Genomic DNA, 13,151 nt, shown 5'->3' with positions numbered 1-13,151 from the left:
TGTGCCCAAGGGAGCTAGCCACTGCCACAACAAAGTCATCCACTTGGAGTATAAGGGGTTTGTTTTGTTTTAAGTTTTGGGTTTTTTTAATTCTCTAGCAAAAACTGTAAAACAGAGATGAATCACTTCCAGATGGAAATATTTATATCACTACTAGGAATAAGTTTCTCCCTTAGTCCAATGTTAACAGGCAGATTTTCTTTAAAAAACCCTTGCTCTATTGCCATCTGGTATAACTGGTTTCTTAAGAGAACCAAGTTATAGGAAAGTTAACCTGATGGAAAGAAGACAGTAATGTTTTCATTCTAAGGCCTGATCATGCAAGCCCCACATCAGGATCAAGACTCCTTTGAATGTCAATTGGAATCCTCTATGCAGAGTGCTTGGAAAATTAGTTCTTGACAGTGGAGCTTGATTTAATTGATAACTTGCAACGATCAGTCCAAAATCTACCTCTCAGTGATTGCTGAAGCAGAGAATGGAGCAAATGATTTGCAGTGTATTACTTACTCAGCAAATGTAGTTTGTTTTCCACAGAGAACATTCACAAGCCAATTGCAACTTCCTTAAGTTTATTATCCAAAGTAATATCCTTCTGCATTTTTTGTTCTATGGATTTGTTGTGAATATTCTAAATGTGAACCGAGCTGCTTTGCTGTAATGGGTCAGATATGTCAAACAACATTGTTTCTGTCCTCTGATTGGCTGTGCATGCAAGACCTTTTGTTGCCGCTAGCCAAGTTTGCTTCAAACTTCCTGGATGACTCGAATGTTTTTGGGAAATGAACAAAGGGGTGCAAATAAACTCAGTTCATTTTAAAATTAAATAGTTACAGAACATTCCCAGCATTATTCACTCAGCTGTACTGAAAGACTTGGCTCTTGCTTATAATGATACATGGGAAGGATTAGATAGGAAGGGAATTTCTTGGTATTTTGTACCAACCACCACTTTGTTGGTAAGCAATTATAACCAGCCTTGACATGGTGACAGAACAAGATCTGGAAGACGGAGTTTTTCTTCTGTGTAAGTCAGATTTGGGTAGTTCACAGTTTCATGGATCCATATGTATTGTTTATATCTCAAAAATGCCCAAAGGCCCCACTCAGGACAAATGTTGTGCTGGGCTTTATACAAAGAGAGAAAAAAAGACAGTTTACATTCTAAACAGACAAGACTGCGGAAGGATGGGAAATATAGTGATTATTTGGACAGAGGAAGGGTGGTCCAGTGGTTAGGGTACTAGACTGGGATTCAGGACACTCTCAGCAATCCTATATTCTGCCACAGACTTCCTGTGTTGCCTTGGGCAAGGGACTCAGTCTCTCCGTGCTCTGTTCCCCATCAGTGCAGTAGTACTGCACTACCTCACAGGGATGACATTTTTAAAATTGTGTGGTTTTCAGATACTATAGTACCTTGGGTAGAGAGAATGACTGAGAGTCAGTGGGTCCCTACACAGGTAATCACTAACATTCTTGATACTTATAGCCCGCCCAAAAAACAACTACTACCAAAATAGCAGCAAACCATTTCTCTTCAAAGGCTTCCGTTGGAATTCCCTGCATCTAATGCTCTTTCCGCCTCATGTTTTACTTGTTATGGGATCCATTTCAGGAGTGACATTGTTAAAACCAGGTTTTAACAGCAAAAAGGTTTCAAAATAAAAACACCCATTCCCCAAATAAAGAGTTACGTTTACATTTGCAGAGTGTGCAGGAAATAGGCCTCATGCAAGTCAGCCCCAGGGATCTGAAGCCTTTTGTACAAAGCCGGGTGTTTCTCCCACCTCTGGACTTTGTTTTGTCTAAAACAAAAAACAGGAAAGGTTTAGGAGTTTTTAGACCCAAATAACAAACCCGTAGAGACCCTTCGCTAAAGGATCCTTTTCAAGTCTTGCTGCACTAGAGGGGAAGGGATTTGGGTTGTTTACTCAAGGTCATAAAATACTCCCTTGAATTATGGATCACAAAGCTTGTGGGGGAGTTAAACCCTTTGAATTGCAGCAGGTTTGATACAGCATCACAATATGATCTCCCACATGGCTTCTGAGACTTACCACAAACTTCAGCCAAATAAACCATATAAGAAGTGAGACACTGACCTAATAGACAGATGAAATATCTTGGCTTTGAATCAGCTTCTAATAATAATCCCAAAGGATTCTAATAGATTTAATGGACTATACATATTCAGCACTACTGGTACGTCACCCTGAGGGTGGAAGGAGGTAAACAAGAATGCAGCAATGAGGGAAGAAACATTTTGGCCAAGGAGACCAAGCAAAACTTACAAAACATACTATTAGATATTTAATAGCGAGACAAGAGATTTTTATTATTGTTTTAAGGTCTCAATTGGATGACAGACTCTAGATGGGATTCATTAGTTACATCAGTGATGGCGATATGTAGATGAAGTTGATGTCTCCGGTTACAATCCTTTATATCCCTCCGGCCAAGTTTTAAATTTGGTGCCTAAGGATAAAGAACTGAATAAATGTTGCCTGATTTCAAAAGTGCTGTGGATCCTCTCCTTTCACTGAAGTCACCGGGAGCTGAAGATGAACAGACCCCTTTGAATACCAGGCCATATTTCCCTATTACCACGTGTAGTTGGATGCCTGACTTTAGGCACCCATATTTGAACATTTTGAGACGTTTGTTCTTTTCTGTTCACTTAATTCTTCCACTGTGCAAAAAGGCTATTTGTTTTCTGTAGCTTATTACAGATCACATGCGTTACTTTCCAGGTAGGGAGGAGGAATGGATGAGCCAGAACACCACAGCTGGCTAGAAGGTTATCCAATAAGCCATAACCCTTGGTAGAAGGTAGCTGCTCAGATCAAGACAGAGCATCTCATAGTGGGATGTGCAGTCTTCCCTGCACATACATGCCTCCTCTCACTGTTTCTCACTCACGGGCTTGTTTGTGAGCAGCAGTCAGTGTTCTCTCTGTTAACACTTTTTGGGGGCCACTACCTGGCACTGAGACGGTCAGACAGAGGCTGAAAGAACTCAGTGATACATGAGTTCTTTGGGGAATGGATCACAGCTTCATAATGGTGTGGAAAGCTGCTTACATACGACTGGCGAGACATAGGTGATAATTATATATTTCATGGTAAATTTCCCATTGCTACCATAATGCCCAGCCTTTCTGGGATTATAATAAACTACAATGTAATTGTCAGAGAGATTAAAAATTGGCTGCCCATCAGGATGCTTCATACCAGAAGCAGGTCCCCTCCATGCCTCCACTCAAGTGTTGGGTGTTTCAAATTGGCTCTCCAGTTTGGCTTTAAAAGGTTTTGTAAGTGTGAACCTACAATAAATCAGCAAGTCAGCATTCCTGACAAAATCCTCCTCGGTGCAGAGCATTTCCACACAGCACAAAAATATCCACCATGTGCTATGGGGACAGAACAAAGAGCCAATACGTGGTACTCAAGGTCAGAGGGGTTTTTCTTTAGTGTGTTTCCTACAAGATGCAGACAGTGTTTCAACATTATGTCTTTGTCAATGCTGTTAAGACACACTATTAGAAGAACAGCTGTCTGGGTGCTCTGCCAAGAGCATTTACTTCCCTGCTATTTGGAGACCCAAGCACCATGATTATGAACCACTCCTGTCTCCACTGTGCACTTGGGTTGGTTGTTTCCACAGTACCACCCTGACGCTGCTTTAGAAGGCCAGTGCCTCGTTTGGTCTCAATAAAAAGAAGTGAAAATAAAGCATCATATAATTTTCCAAAAAGATGCATCTACGATGCTAAGCTGTTGGTACTATAAATCTTCCCATTGATTACCTGCAATACCAGACAGGCCCATCATTTAACAATCTCACTTCTGACACAAAGTAACAAACATATATTCAAGATTAACAGCTAAAAACAAGCAGGGGGTTGATGGAACAACCATATTTACTACATTTGAGCTTATGCAAAAGCAGTGATGCATAATTCTTCCAATCTTAAAGGCCGGTCACCACAAATCTAGGTTCTGATCCTTCTAGAACAGCGGCTCTCAACTCGCGGCCCATGGGCGGCATGAAGCCCAGTTAGCACACAGCTGCAGCCCAACTGTATACTGACGGGCGGTGGGGTCCAGGGCCGGGGCTGCTGTCTGGCCCCAGACAGTGGGGGTCAGGGTCAAGGTTGGTTGCGGGGTCAGGGCTGCTGCCCGGCTCCTTACAGCAGGGTCCTGGCTGCCGCCCAGCCCCGCAGACTAGGGGTCAGGGTTGGTGGCGGGGTTGGGACAGGGCAGGTGTTCTAGAAGAACCAGGGAACTTTTCTCCTCACCAGAAAGGTGATCTTGGCAGACATTTTCAATGGCATAAATGACAGGTACCAAACTCCCATTATGACAGGTTTCAGAGTAACAGCCGTGTTAGTCTGTATTCGCAAAAAGAAAAGGAGTACTTCTGGCACCTTAGAGACTAACCAATTAATTTGAGCATAAGTTTTCGTGAGCTACAGCTCACTTCATCGGATGCATACTGTGGAAAATACAAAAGATGTTTTTATACACACAAACCATGAAAAAATGGGTGTTTATCACTACAAAAGGTTTTCTCTCCCCCCACCCTACTCTCCTGCTGGTAATAGCTTATCTAAAGTGATCACTCTCCTTACAATGTGTATGATAATCAAGGTGGGCCATTTCCAGCACAAATCCAGGTTTTCTCCCCCCCGCAAATTGGATACAATTAACTTAGGCTTGACTAGAGACTGGGAATGGTTGAGTCATTATAAAAAGTAACCTATGTCCCCTTGTTTATTATTCCCCCCCCCCCCAAAAAAAAAAAACTGTTCCTCCGACGTTCTTGTTAAACCTTGGATTGTTGTATTCTTGCATTGCACGGCACATGTAAGCATTGTGTCTCAAAATGTCACCTGCCAAAGATATTTTCTTGTGCTGCATTTTTAAATACCCCTGCCTAAGTCCTAACAGTGAAAGGAATCTAGGACCTTGATCTAAAAGCATGTGTTTCTATTGCTTGAGCTAATTACAGTGTGTCTCAACCTTTCCAGACTACTGTACCCCTTTCAGGAGTCCGATTTGTCTTGCCTACCCCCAAATTTCACCTCACTTAAAAGCTACTTGCTTACAAAATCAGACCTAAAAATACAATTCCTGACTTTCTCATTTTTACCATATAATTATAAAATAAATCAATTGGAATATAAATACTGTGCTTACATTTCAGTGTATAGTATATAGAGCAGTATAAACAAGTCATTGTCTGTATGAAATTTTAGTTTGTACTGACTTTACTGGTGCTTTTTACAAAGCTTGTTGTAAAACTAGGCAAATATCTAGAGGAGTTGGTATACCCCCTGGAAGAGCTCTGTGTACCCCTGGTTGAGAACCAGTGAGCTAAAAGACCAAGTCCATTAAGTCACAGGCAGGAACATATTTCTTATATGATCCAGCCACACATAAGGACAAAGACACACTCTAACTAGGTTAATGTGGGTTACAGAAAAGTTTTGGAGGCCCCCAACATAACTTCAGAGCCTTTCAAACTCTCTTTAGCAGGTTTCGTGGGGAGCAACAGTGAGCCACTAAAATCAGGAGGATTTTGGAAATTTCAGGGCAGGTGCCTTTCCATAGCAAAATAGTGACCTTCGTAAGAGGATCTCTAAGCACTTAGCAATTTACCAAGCTTCCCAACCCCCTGTGAAGAAGGTAGGTCGATGAGTAAGCCAAGGAACAGTGAGGTTAAATGACATGCCCAAGATCACACACCAAGTCATGCTGCACATGTCCTACGGATAGCAGACTTTAGTCTCCAGGGCAGCCAAACCCAGCACAGACAAATTGATTAAAACGTGAAGCTACTTACCATTGGTGCACCACGATGGCCAATGATGGCAGGTTTTGGTCCCAAGTCCTTCTTCTCCATTATACAAGGGGAAGAGACAGTGAGGGGAACGAGGTAAAGTGCAACTACGATGGCAAAGTATGCAATGAATATCAACATCTGTGAAGCTGAACACAAATGCAGCCAGTGAAAATGCTGGTTCAGAACAAATCGCTCCAGAAAAAACAAACGAAAGACATTGTCCTGCTCCCCCGAACATAATGGACAAACCATAGCAATTCCCTCCAGCTACAAAGAATAGCAATGCTTTGTATTTGGCCAGTGGTGCATCCCATTCCAGCGTCTCAGAGTGCTTTACCACCATTTTACAGATAGGGAAACCAAACACACACAGAGGTTTAGGATATGTCTACACTAGAAACCCTTCAGCAGCACAGCTGCAGCGCCGCTGTAGTGATGTAATGTAGACATTTGCTAGAAGAACAGAAGGGGTGCTTCCATGCCTGTAGTCAATCCACCTCTCTGAGGCTTTGTTTGCACTTGAAACGCTACAGTGGCGCTGCTGTAGCACTTCGGTGTCCACACTACCTGTGCCGACAGGAGGGGTTCTCCCAGCACCGTAGGCAGTCCACACCCCTAAAAGGCAGTAGCTACATCAATGGAAGAATTCTTTCAGGTACTGAGTGGTGTCTACACTGGGGCTTAGATAGCTGGAACTACATCACACAAGGAGTGAAATTTTTCACACCCTGAGCAATGTAGTTAAACCAACCTAACTTCGTAGAGACGACCAGCCCTAAGTGACTTGCTGAAGGTCAGCGAGAGCCAGAAATACAATCCAGCGGTCCTGACTCCCAGTCTTTTGTCTTGGAGGTGTAGAGATGGATGGACTGGCAAAGCCCTGGCTGGGATGATTTAGTTGGGGTTGGTCCTGCTTTGAGCAGGGGGTTGGACTAGATGACCTCCTGAGGTCTCTTCCAACCTTAATCTTCTATGATTCTATGACTGCATCACTTCCAAGCCTGCACCAGGTTAACTTTAGTTTTAAATCAGTCTAATTAAACTGGTGCACACCCACAATAATGTAGGCACATTTAAATAGCATAATTTGTTAATTTACATGCAAACCAAACTAACATCAAGCAAGAGTTAAAGTGGTTTAGCTGCATTTACATTAAGGATTTGCACCAGTTTGAAATCAATTTAAACTGGTGCAATTTTTTTTAAATGGAGACCAGGCCTTAGAAGTTCTTTTGGATGATTGAGGGGACATAATGTCAGACTCTAGAGAGGTTGTAAGTAATCAACTTTATTACAAGAAAGGTGGGCACAACAGAGGGACTTCTGGTGGGATTAAAAAAAGGGGGGAAGATACTCTGGGATGCACTGAGGTTGCAAAGAACCATAGAGTGTAGTGTTTGGCAGGGACAGTGATGGGGACATTTGTATTGTTTTGCAGTCAGTAGACACCTTGAGTCAGACAGTGCCCCATAAGAGCATCAGAACAGCCATCCTGGGTCAGATCAATGGCTGATCTAGCCCAGTATCCTGTCTTCTGACATTGGCCAATGCCAGATGCTTCAAAGGGAATGAATAGAGCAGGGCAATTATCAAGTGATCCACTCCTTGTCATCCACTCCGAGCTTCTGGCAGTCAGCGTCTTAGGGACACCCAGAGCATGGGGTTGCATCCCTGACCATCTTGGCTAATACCCATTGATGGACCTACGCTCCATAAATCAGGGGTCAGCAACCTTCGGCACGTGGCCCATCAGGGTAATCTGTTGGCAGGCCATGAGACATTTTGTTTACGTTGATTGTCCACAGACATGGCCCCCTGCAGCTTCCAGTGGCTGTGGTTCACTGTGATTCGCCGTTCCTGATGGGCCGCATGCCGAAGGTTGCAGACTCCTGCCATAAACTGATCTAAGTCATTTTTTAACCTAAAAAGAAAAGGAGTACTTGTGGCACCTTAGAGACTAACCAATTTATTTGAGCATGAGCTTTCGTGAGCTACAGCTCACTTCATCGGATGCATACCGTGGAAACTGCAGCAGACTTTATATACACAGAGAATATGAAACAATACCTCCTCCCACCCCACTGTCCTGCTGGTAATAGCTTATCTAAAGTGATCATCAAGTTGGGCCATTTCCAGCACAAATCCAGGTTCTCTCACCCTCCACCCCCCACACACAAATTCATTCTCCTGCTGGTAATAGCCCATCCAAAGTGAGCTGTAGCTCACGAAAGCTCATGCTCAAATAAATTGGTTAGTCTCTAAGGTGCCACAAGTACTCCTTTTCTTTTTGCGAATACAGACTAACACGGCTGTTACTCTGAAACCTTTTTTAACCTAGTTATACTTTTGGCGTTCACTGCATCCTCTGGCAACGAGTTCCTCAGATTGACTGCATTGGGGCAAGAAGTACTTCCTTTAGTTTGTATTAAATCTGCTGCCTATTAATTTCATCAGGTGACCTTGGTTCACGGATTATGAGAAGGGATAAACAACACTTCCTTATTCCTTTTTTTATACCATTCATGATTTTATAGACCTCTATCATATCCCCTCGTCTCTTTTCAAAGCTGAGCAGTTCCAGGCTTTTTAATCTCTTTTATACAGAAGCTATTGCATACTTCTAATAATTTTTTGTTGCCCTTCACTGTCGTTTTTCCAGTTCTAATGTAACTTTTTTGAGATGGGGTGCCCGGAAATGCACACAGTATTCATGGTGTGGGCGTACCAGGGATTTATATACTGGCATTATGATATTTTCTGTCTTATTATCTATCCCCTCTAATGGTGGTTCTTCGCTTTTCTTCTCTTCGCTTTTTTGACTGCCGCCACACATTGAACAGACCCACTATGGGTTTTAAACTGTAGGCCTCCCTCTTTGTTAAGTTTTAATCCAAATGTTACACCACACTATGAATATTTTAGTTTATAGCACGGTTCTTTGTATTCCAGTATCTCTCCTGGGAAGCGTAACCCCTCCAGACTTTTATAGTCACACCAGGGAGTCCAGAGACCAGCCCGGGGACCAGGTCAAGTGTGTCAGTCCTACAAAGCAGCCCCCACTGCTGCTCTCAGGAGCGCTATATCTTGGATAAAGATGCAGCTTGCAGTGACTAATGCTTCTAATGGGTCAGAGTCCATGTCTGCTGCCCTCTAATGGCTCCAACTTGCCTTGGGATTGGCTTTCATTGCAGTTGAGCTCAATGGCTACAACAGCAGTGGAGAAAAAGCAGTACACACACACACACACACACAGTGTTTAAGTATTGTAGCAAAAGTGGTAAATATAAATAAAAAGTATGTTGTCCTTCTACAGGGCTTCCTACCTCGGGATCTCAGACGTCTCAACCAATGGATTAAATTGTGACAGTTCTCCTGGCAGGTAGGCAAGTATCACAAATGGAGAAAACTGAGGTTCAGTGACTTGCCCAAAGTCAGCATTGCCTACCCCAAGCATTCCAAAAAATCGCCAGTCAAAGCTCAAAAGGCGAGGACGTTTGGCTCAGGAGTACATTTGGGTCCCATTTTCAGGATTTTCTCTACAATCATGAGAGCTAGAAATGTAGCTTTCAATTAAAATATAAGATTCACATAATTACTTGACTCCAGGAGCCGGGGCGTTAAGAGAAACAACAAACATTGCAAGTCTCATGAGAGTTGACAACACCGGAAGTCTATGGCCGATTCAGGAACAAAACCCAGACCTCCTGACTCTCAGTCCTGCGTTTTGCAAAGGGCAGCATTCCTTTGCCTGCCAAGGACTTCACTCAAATGAGATGGGAATCTTTAGAAGATGGTGCTGACAGCCACTGCAGAGGTACTCCTAGCTCCCTACCGAGCTGCATTAGTTAGGATGATAGGTGCTTTGAACATGATGGGCTATTAACAGTCACTTGAAACCAATGATACCGCGGTTGTTTCTTGTGAGAAGTAACAGCCACAGGAAGTCTGGTTAATGGTTTGAACACAGATGTTCAGTTGCTAAGTTATAAGCTGCCCTTTGCTTTTGCCATCTAATATCCTTGTTCAAGCATGCACCTACTTGCCAATCAATTAGACGAGAATGTAAGTGTGGGAGAGAAATTAGCTCCAGTCCTTCCCGAGCGCTCAGGAGATAAGTAAACTAGGTGCCATCGTGGTGTACAGCATCACATAGTTGTGGTGCTCTGGAGCTAAATTACATCACTGGAAACTTCCAGGTAATTCCAATTTGCTATGGATTACTCTATAATGGCTCTTTCCACTTGGATTTCTCTGCCCCAGAAATACACACTATGATTCCACCAAGCCTCAAATAGCCCATTTTGTCAGTATGAAAGACCCTTTCCTTTCCTATCCACCTCTGCTGATTGAGCCGATGCAGCTCAGTGATCCAAATCCTAGGCAAATACCAAATGAAATACATGTGCTAGGACAGATTTTGATCACTGACCTGCATGAGAAAGGTCAATGTCACTCAGCATAGATCACAGGACGCGCACCATTGTGAAATGGGATTGAAGCTGAATCCCACCATTAGCCACAAATGCTGGAAAATGTAAAGTTCATTTCCAGGAAGCCCATTAATCTCTTTAGAAAACCTCACAGAGTAATGTGGGAGGCAGCTGAAGGCATCACTTTCCTTTTAATACCGTGAATCTTGGGACCACATTCCTCCTGGACACAGCATTTTAACTGTGGTGCAGTCCCATGAACTTAGGTACATTATTTAGGAGACAAAGCGAGAAGTCTGTTTTTATAACAAGATGTGCCTGGCATGTCAAGGGATGGCGGGTACCACTCCAAAGTAGCCTGGCAGAGTTTGATAAAGGATCAAAACTATTTCTGAGTTAGATTGGAAAGTGTTTGTGGTTACAGAAAACCAGACACACTACTGGCATATACATACGCCATGGGGAATGGGAGTCCCAGCAACCCCTGTTTATGGGTGGAATCGGATGAATCAGAGCGTATGTGATGGAAAAGCAGCAAGCCTTTCACCTATAGGGTCCAGGTGAGTCATGAGCAAAGTCACTGTGGCTGTTAAAAGACATGTGGTATGACAAACTGTGTTCCAATCTCAGTCCCATTTCTAGCGACCATCCCACTGTGTGGAAAGTCATATGTGCGATTCCCCTGGTGGAGTTTCCTAGGAGTTTTTTCACCTAAAGTTGCCTCCATCCACTCCGTGGACAAAGCTAGGGGGTTGCCAGCCAGGCACTCATATCCTGGAGGACTTGTCAGAGGCCAGGGTGATTAGCATGGAGGCCCTGTGTCTCCACAGTGGTTCCAGGCCATTGCGCCCTCACCCCCACCTCCCTGTCAGGAATACCCCTGCTGATCGCTGCTCCTGGCAACCTACCCTAAGGGTGTCTTCACATCACAGAAAGAGTCCACTTGGAAGTTAGGACAGCACCAGTTTTAAGTAGATCCCCACATGGGGCTGGTAGGGGATAGCCCCCAGCCTGTCACATCCTGCTCACATGTAGATCCTTGATGCCACAGGGGCTCTTTGCGGGGCTGAGCAATGGGAAAGGCAGGGCGGGGTGGGACAGTCCATTGCAGGCAGCAGCCAAACTTGTGTGTCAAAACGGGCAGAACTGTGCATGGAGGGGGATCCTCCACGTGCAGAGACTAGTGTCTGTGCACCACACTGCAAAATCGCCACAGCTAGCTCCTTTGTGAGTCATCTCAGCAAAAGGCCACAGACTGAATGTACATGGCATCTGAACTAGCGTCTCGCCTCCCAAAGGCAGTTCCTTCAGCTCAGCATTATGTCCCACTGGAGGGTGGCCTTGTGGGTGACTCACCGGACTGGGACTCACGAGGTTTAGGGTTCTATTCCCACACCACAACATTCACCAACAACTAGCTCCTTATTGGAAATCACAGCCAGCTTCCTACATGATCTTGGGCAAGCCACAATCTCTGACAAACTGGGGATTGCACTTCCCAAGGTCACAGGGGCTTTAGGATGATGAATTCTTGAGTGTATAAGAAGCTCCGAGATACTACAGAGAAGGATACTGTGTAAGAACAGAGAGAGCGCATCAGGCATCTCTCATCTGTCATGTTCCTGTTCTGGAGATGACTGGAGCCCATTAGCCTCCAGCCCTTTTCACCAGCAGTAAGTTGCCTTGACTTGAAAAATAAAGGTTCACATTTTATGATCAAACCAAGACGGCTAGAAAAAAATCTACCTGCAGTTTCTCAGCTCTGTAGAGTATTTATCTGCTTGTGCAATGAAGACCTTGGGGGAAAGCGAAGGGGGTTGTTCTCTTCTGTAATCACCAACAGACATTTGATACTCTGGAGGCAGACACAGACAATGCTGTTTCTCAGAGTACATTTCTCCTCTCCTTTCTTTTCTGCCTTGGTGAGGAGCCCCCTCCTTCCCACCCCATTTTATCTGGTTTCCTGAACGAGTTCATTGGCAGAGCTCCTCCCATCGCCTCACTGCTTTTATTGCTTCTTTTAATCCTGTGTCTTGGGTTTGGCCTTGGAAGCCTTCTGGGTGAGTTCTGAGAGAGGAAGGAACTTATAAACAACAAGAGCTATAAAGAGACCATTTATTTTGAGCTGGTTTTTCTGGATTTGGGGAAAAGAACAGCTAAAGAGTCTGATGCCTGAAAAGGGACAGGAACCGTAGACTCCTGTGCCAATGACAGTGGGCAACAGCCAGTACGTCTACAAATGACTATGGTCAGGCAGGCAAGACAGATGCAACTTTCTCCTTGTGCTGTGGATTTGTGTTCGCATTCCTTACTTTCCCCTAGCACTTTCCATTGATGAAGTGTTCTTTGCTTCCTGTCTTACACTGCAGCGTGATGCAGGTTTGTACCACTGAAGAGCTGCTGCATTGTACCCCTGAGGTGGCTGCATTTCAGTGATGGGTAAAATGATCCCTGAATATACAAGGCATTTTGTGATGTTATGGTGTAAGAGGGGAAGTTACTCTATGAACGGTGCCTTAGGCTGTTGTAAAGTTTTAATATGAGGAAATAGAGCTAATAAGTGGCAATTTTTCCTGGCTTAGCTAAGAGCACAATACAGAGAAGAGAACTTCAAGGAACACGTATTATCTACTCTCGTAGACAGTTCCTCCCACCTGGACTGGCAGAATAATTACACACTGTATTTTATTTTATTATTTCTTTTCTTTTCTTTGTTGAACAGGTACACCTTTTCCATTTGTAAATTAAACTACAGCAAATTTTCCTTTGGAGAAATCTCTCTTAATATGAATTCTTTACATGTTTAATATTCTTCCTCTCACTCAGCCGCTGCTTCCACATACTCAACACCTACTTCTTGGCAATTTTTTTGTA

The 13,151-nt window shown here is 43.8% G+C and overlaps 1 protein-coding gene across 5 annotated transcripts in view; it reads right to left on the bottom strand.

The window, feature by feature from the left end:
• The window catches only part of GDPD5 (glycerophosphodiester phosphodiesterase domain containing 5), a 337,677-nt gene that overhangs the window by 49,412 nt on the left and 275,114 nt on the right, over window positions 1-13,151 (bottom strand). For all 5 annotated transcript variants that reach the window (XM_073334846.2, XM_073334855.2, XM_073334875.2 and 2 more), the window contains one exon: window positions 5,848-5,993. In XM_073334846.2, coding sequence (XP_073190947.1) covers window positions 5,848-5,993 — 146 coding nt within the window. The remainder of the gene's footprint in view (window positions 1-5,847; window positions 5,994-13,151) is intronic.

The sequence above is a fragment of the Lepidochelys kempii genome, chromosome 1 (assembly GCF_965140285.1).
Source record: "Lepidochelys kempii isolate rLepKem1 chromosome 1, rLepKem1.hap1, whole genome shotgun sequence".
Taxonomy (NCBI): domain Eukaryota; kingdom Metazoa; phylum Chordata; order Testudines; family Cheloniidae; genus Lepidochelys; species Lepidochelys kempii.
The sequence above is the reverse complement of the archived record's forward strand: the minus strand, read 5'-3'. Positions and strand labels throughout refer to the sequence as shown.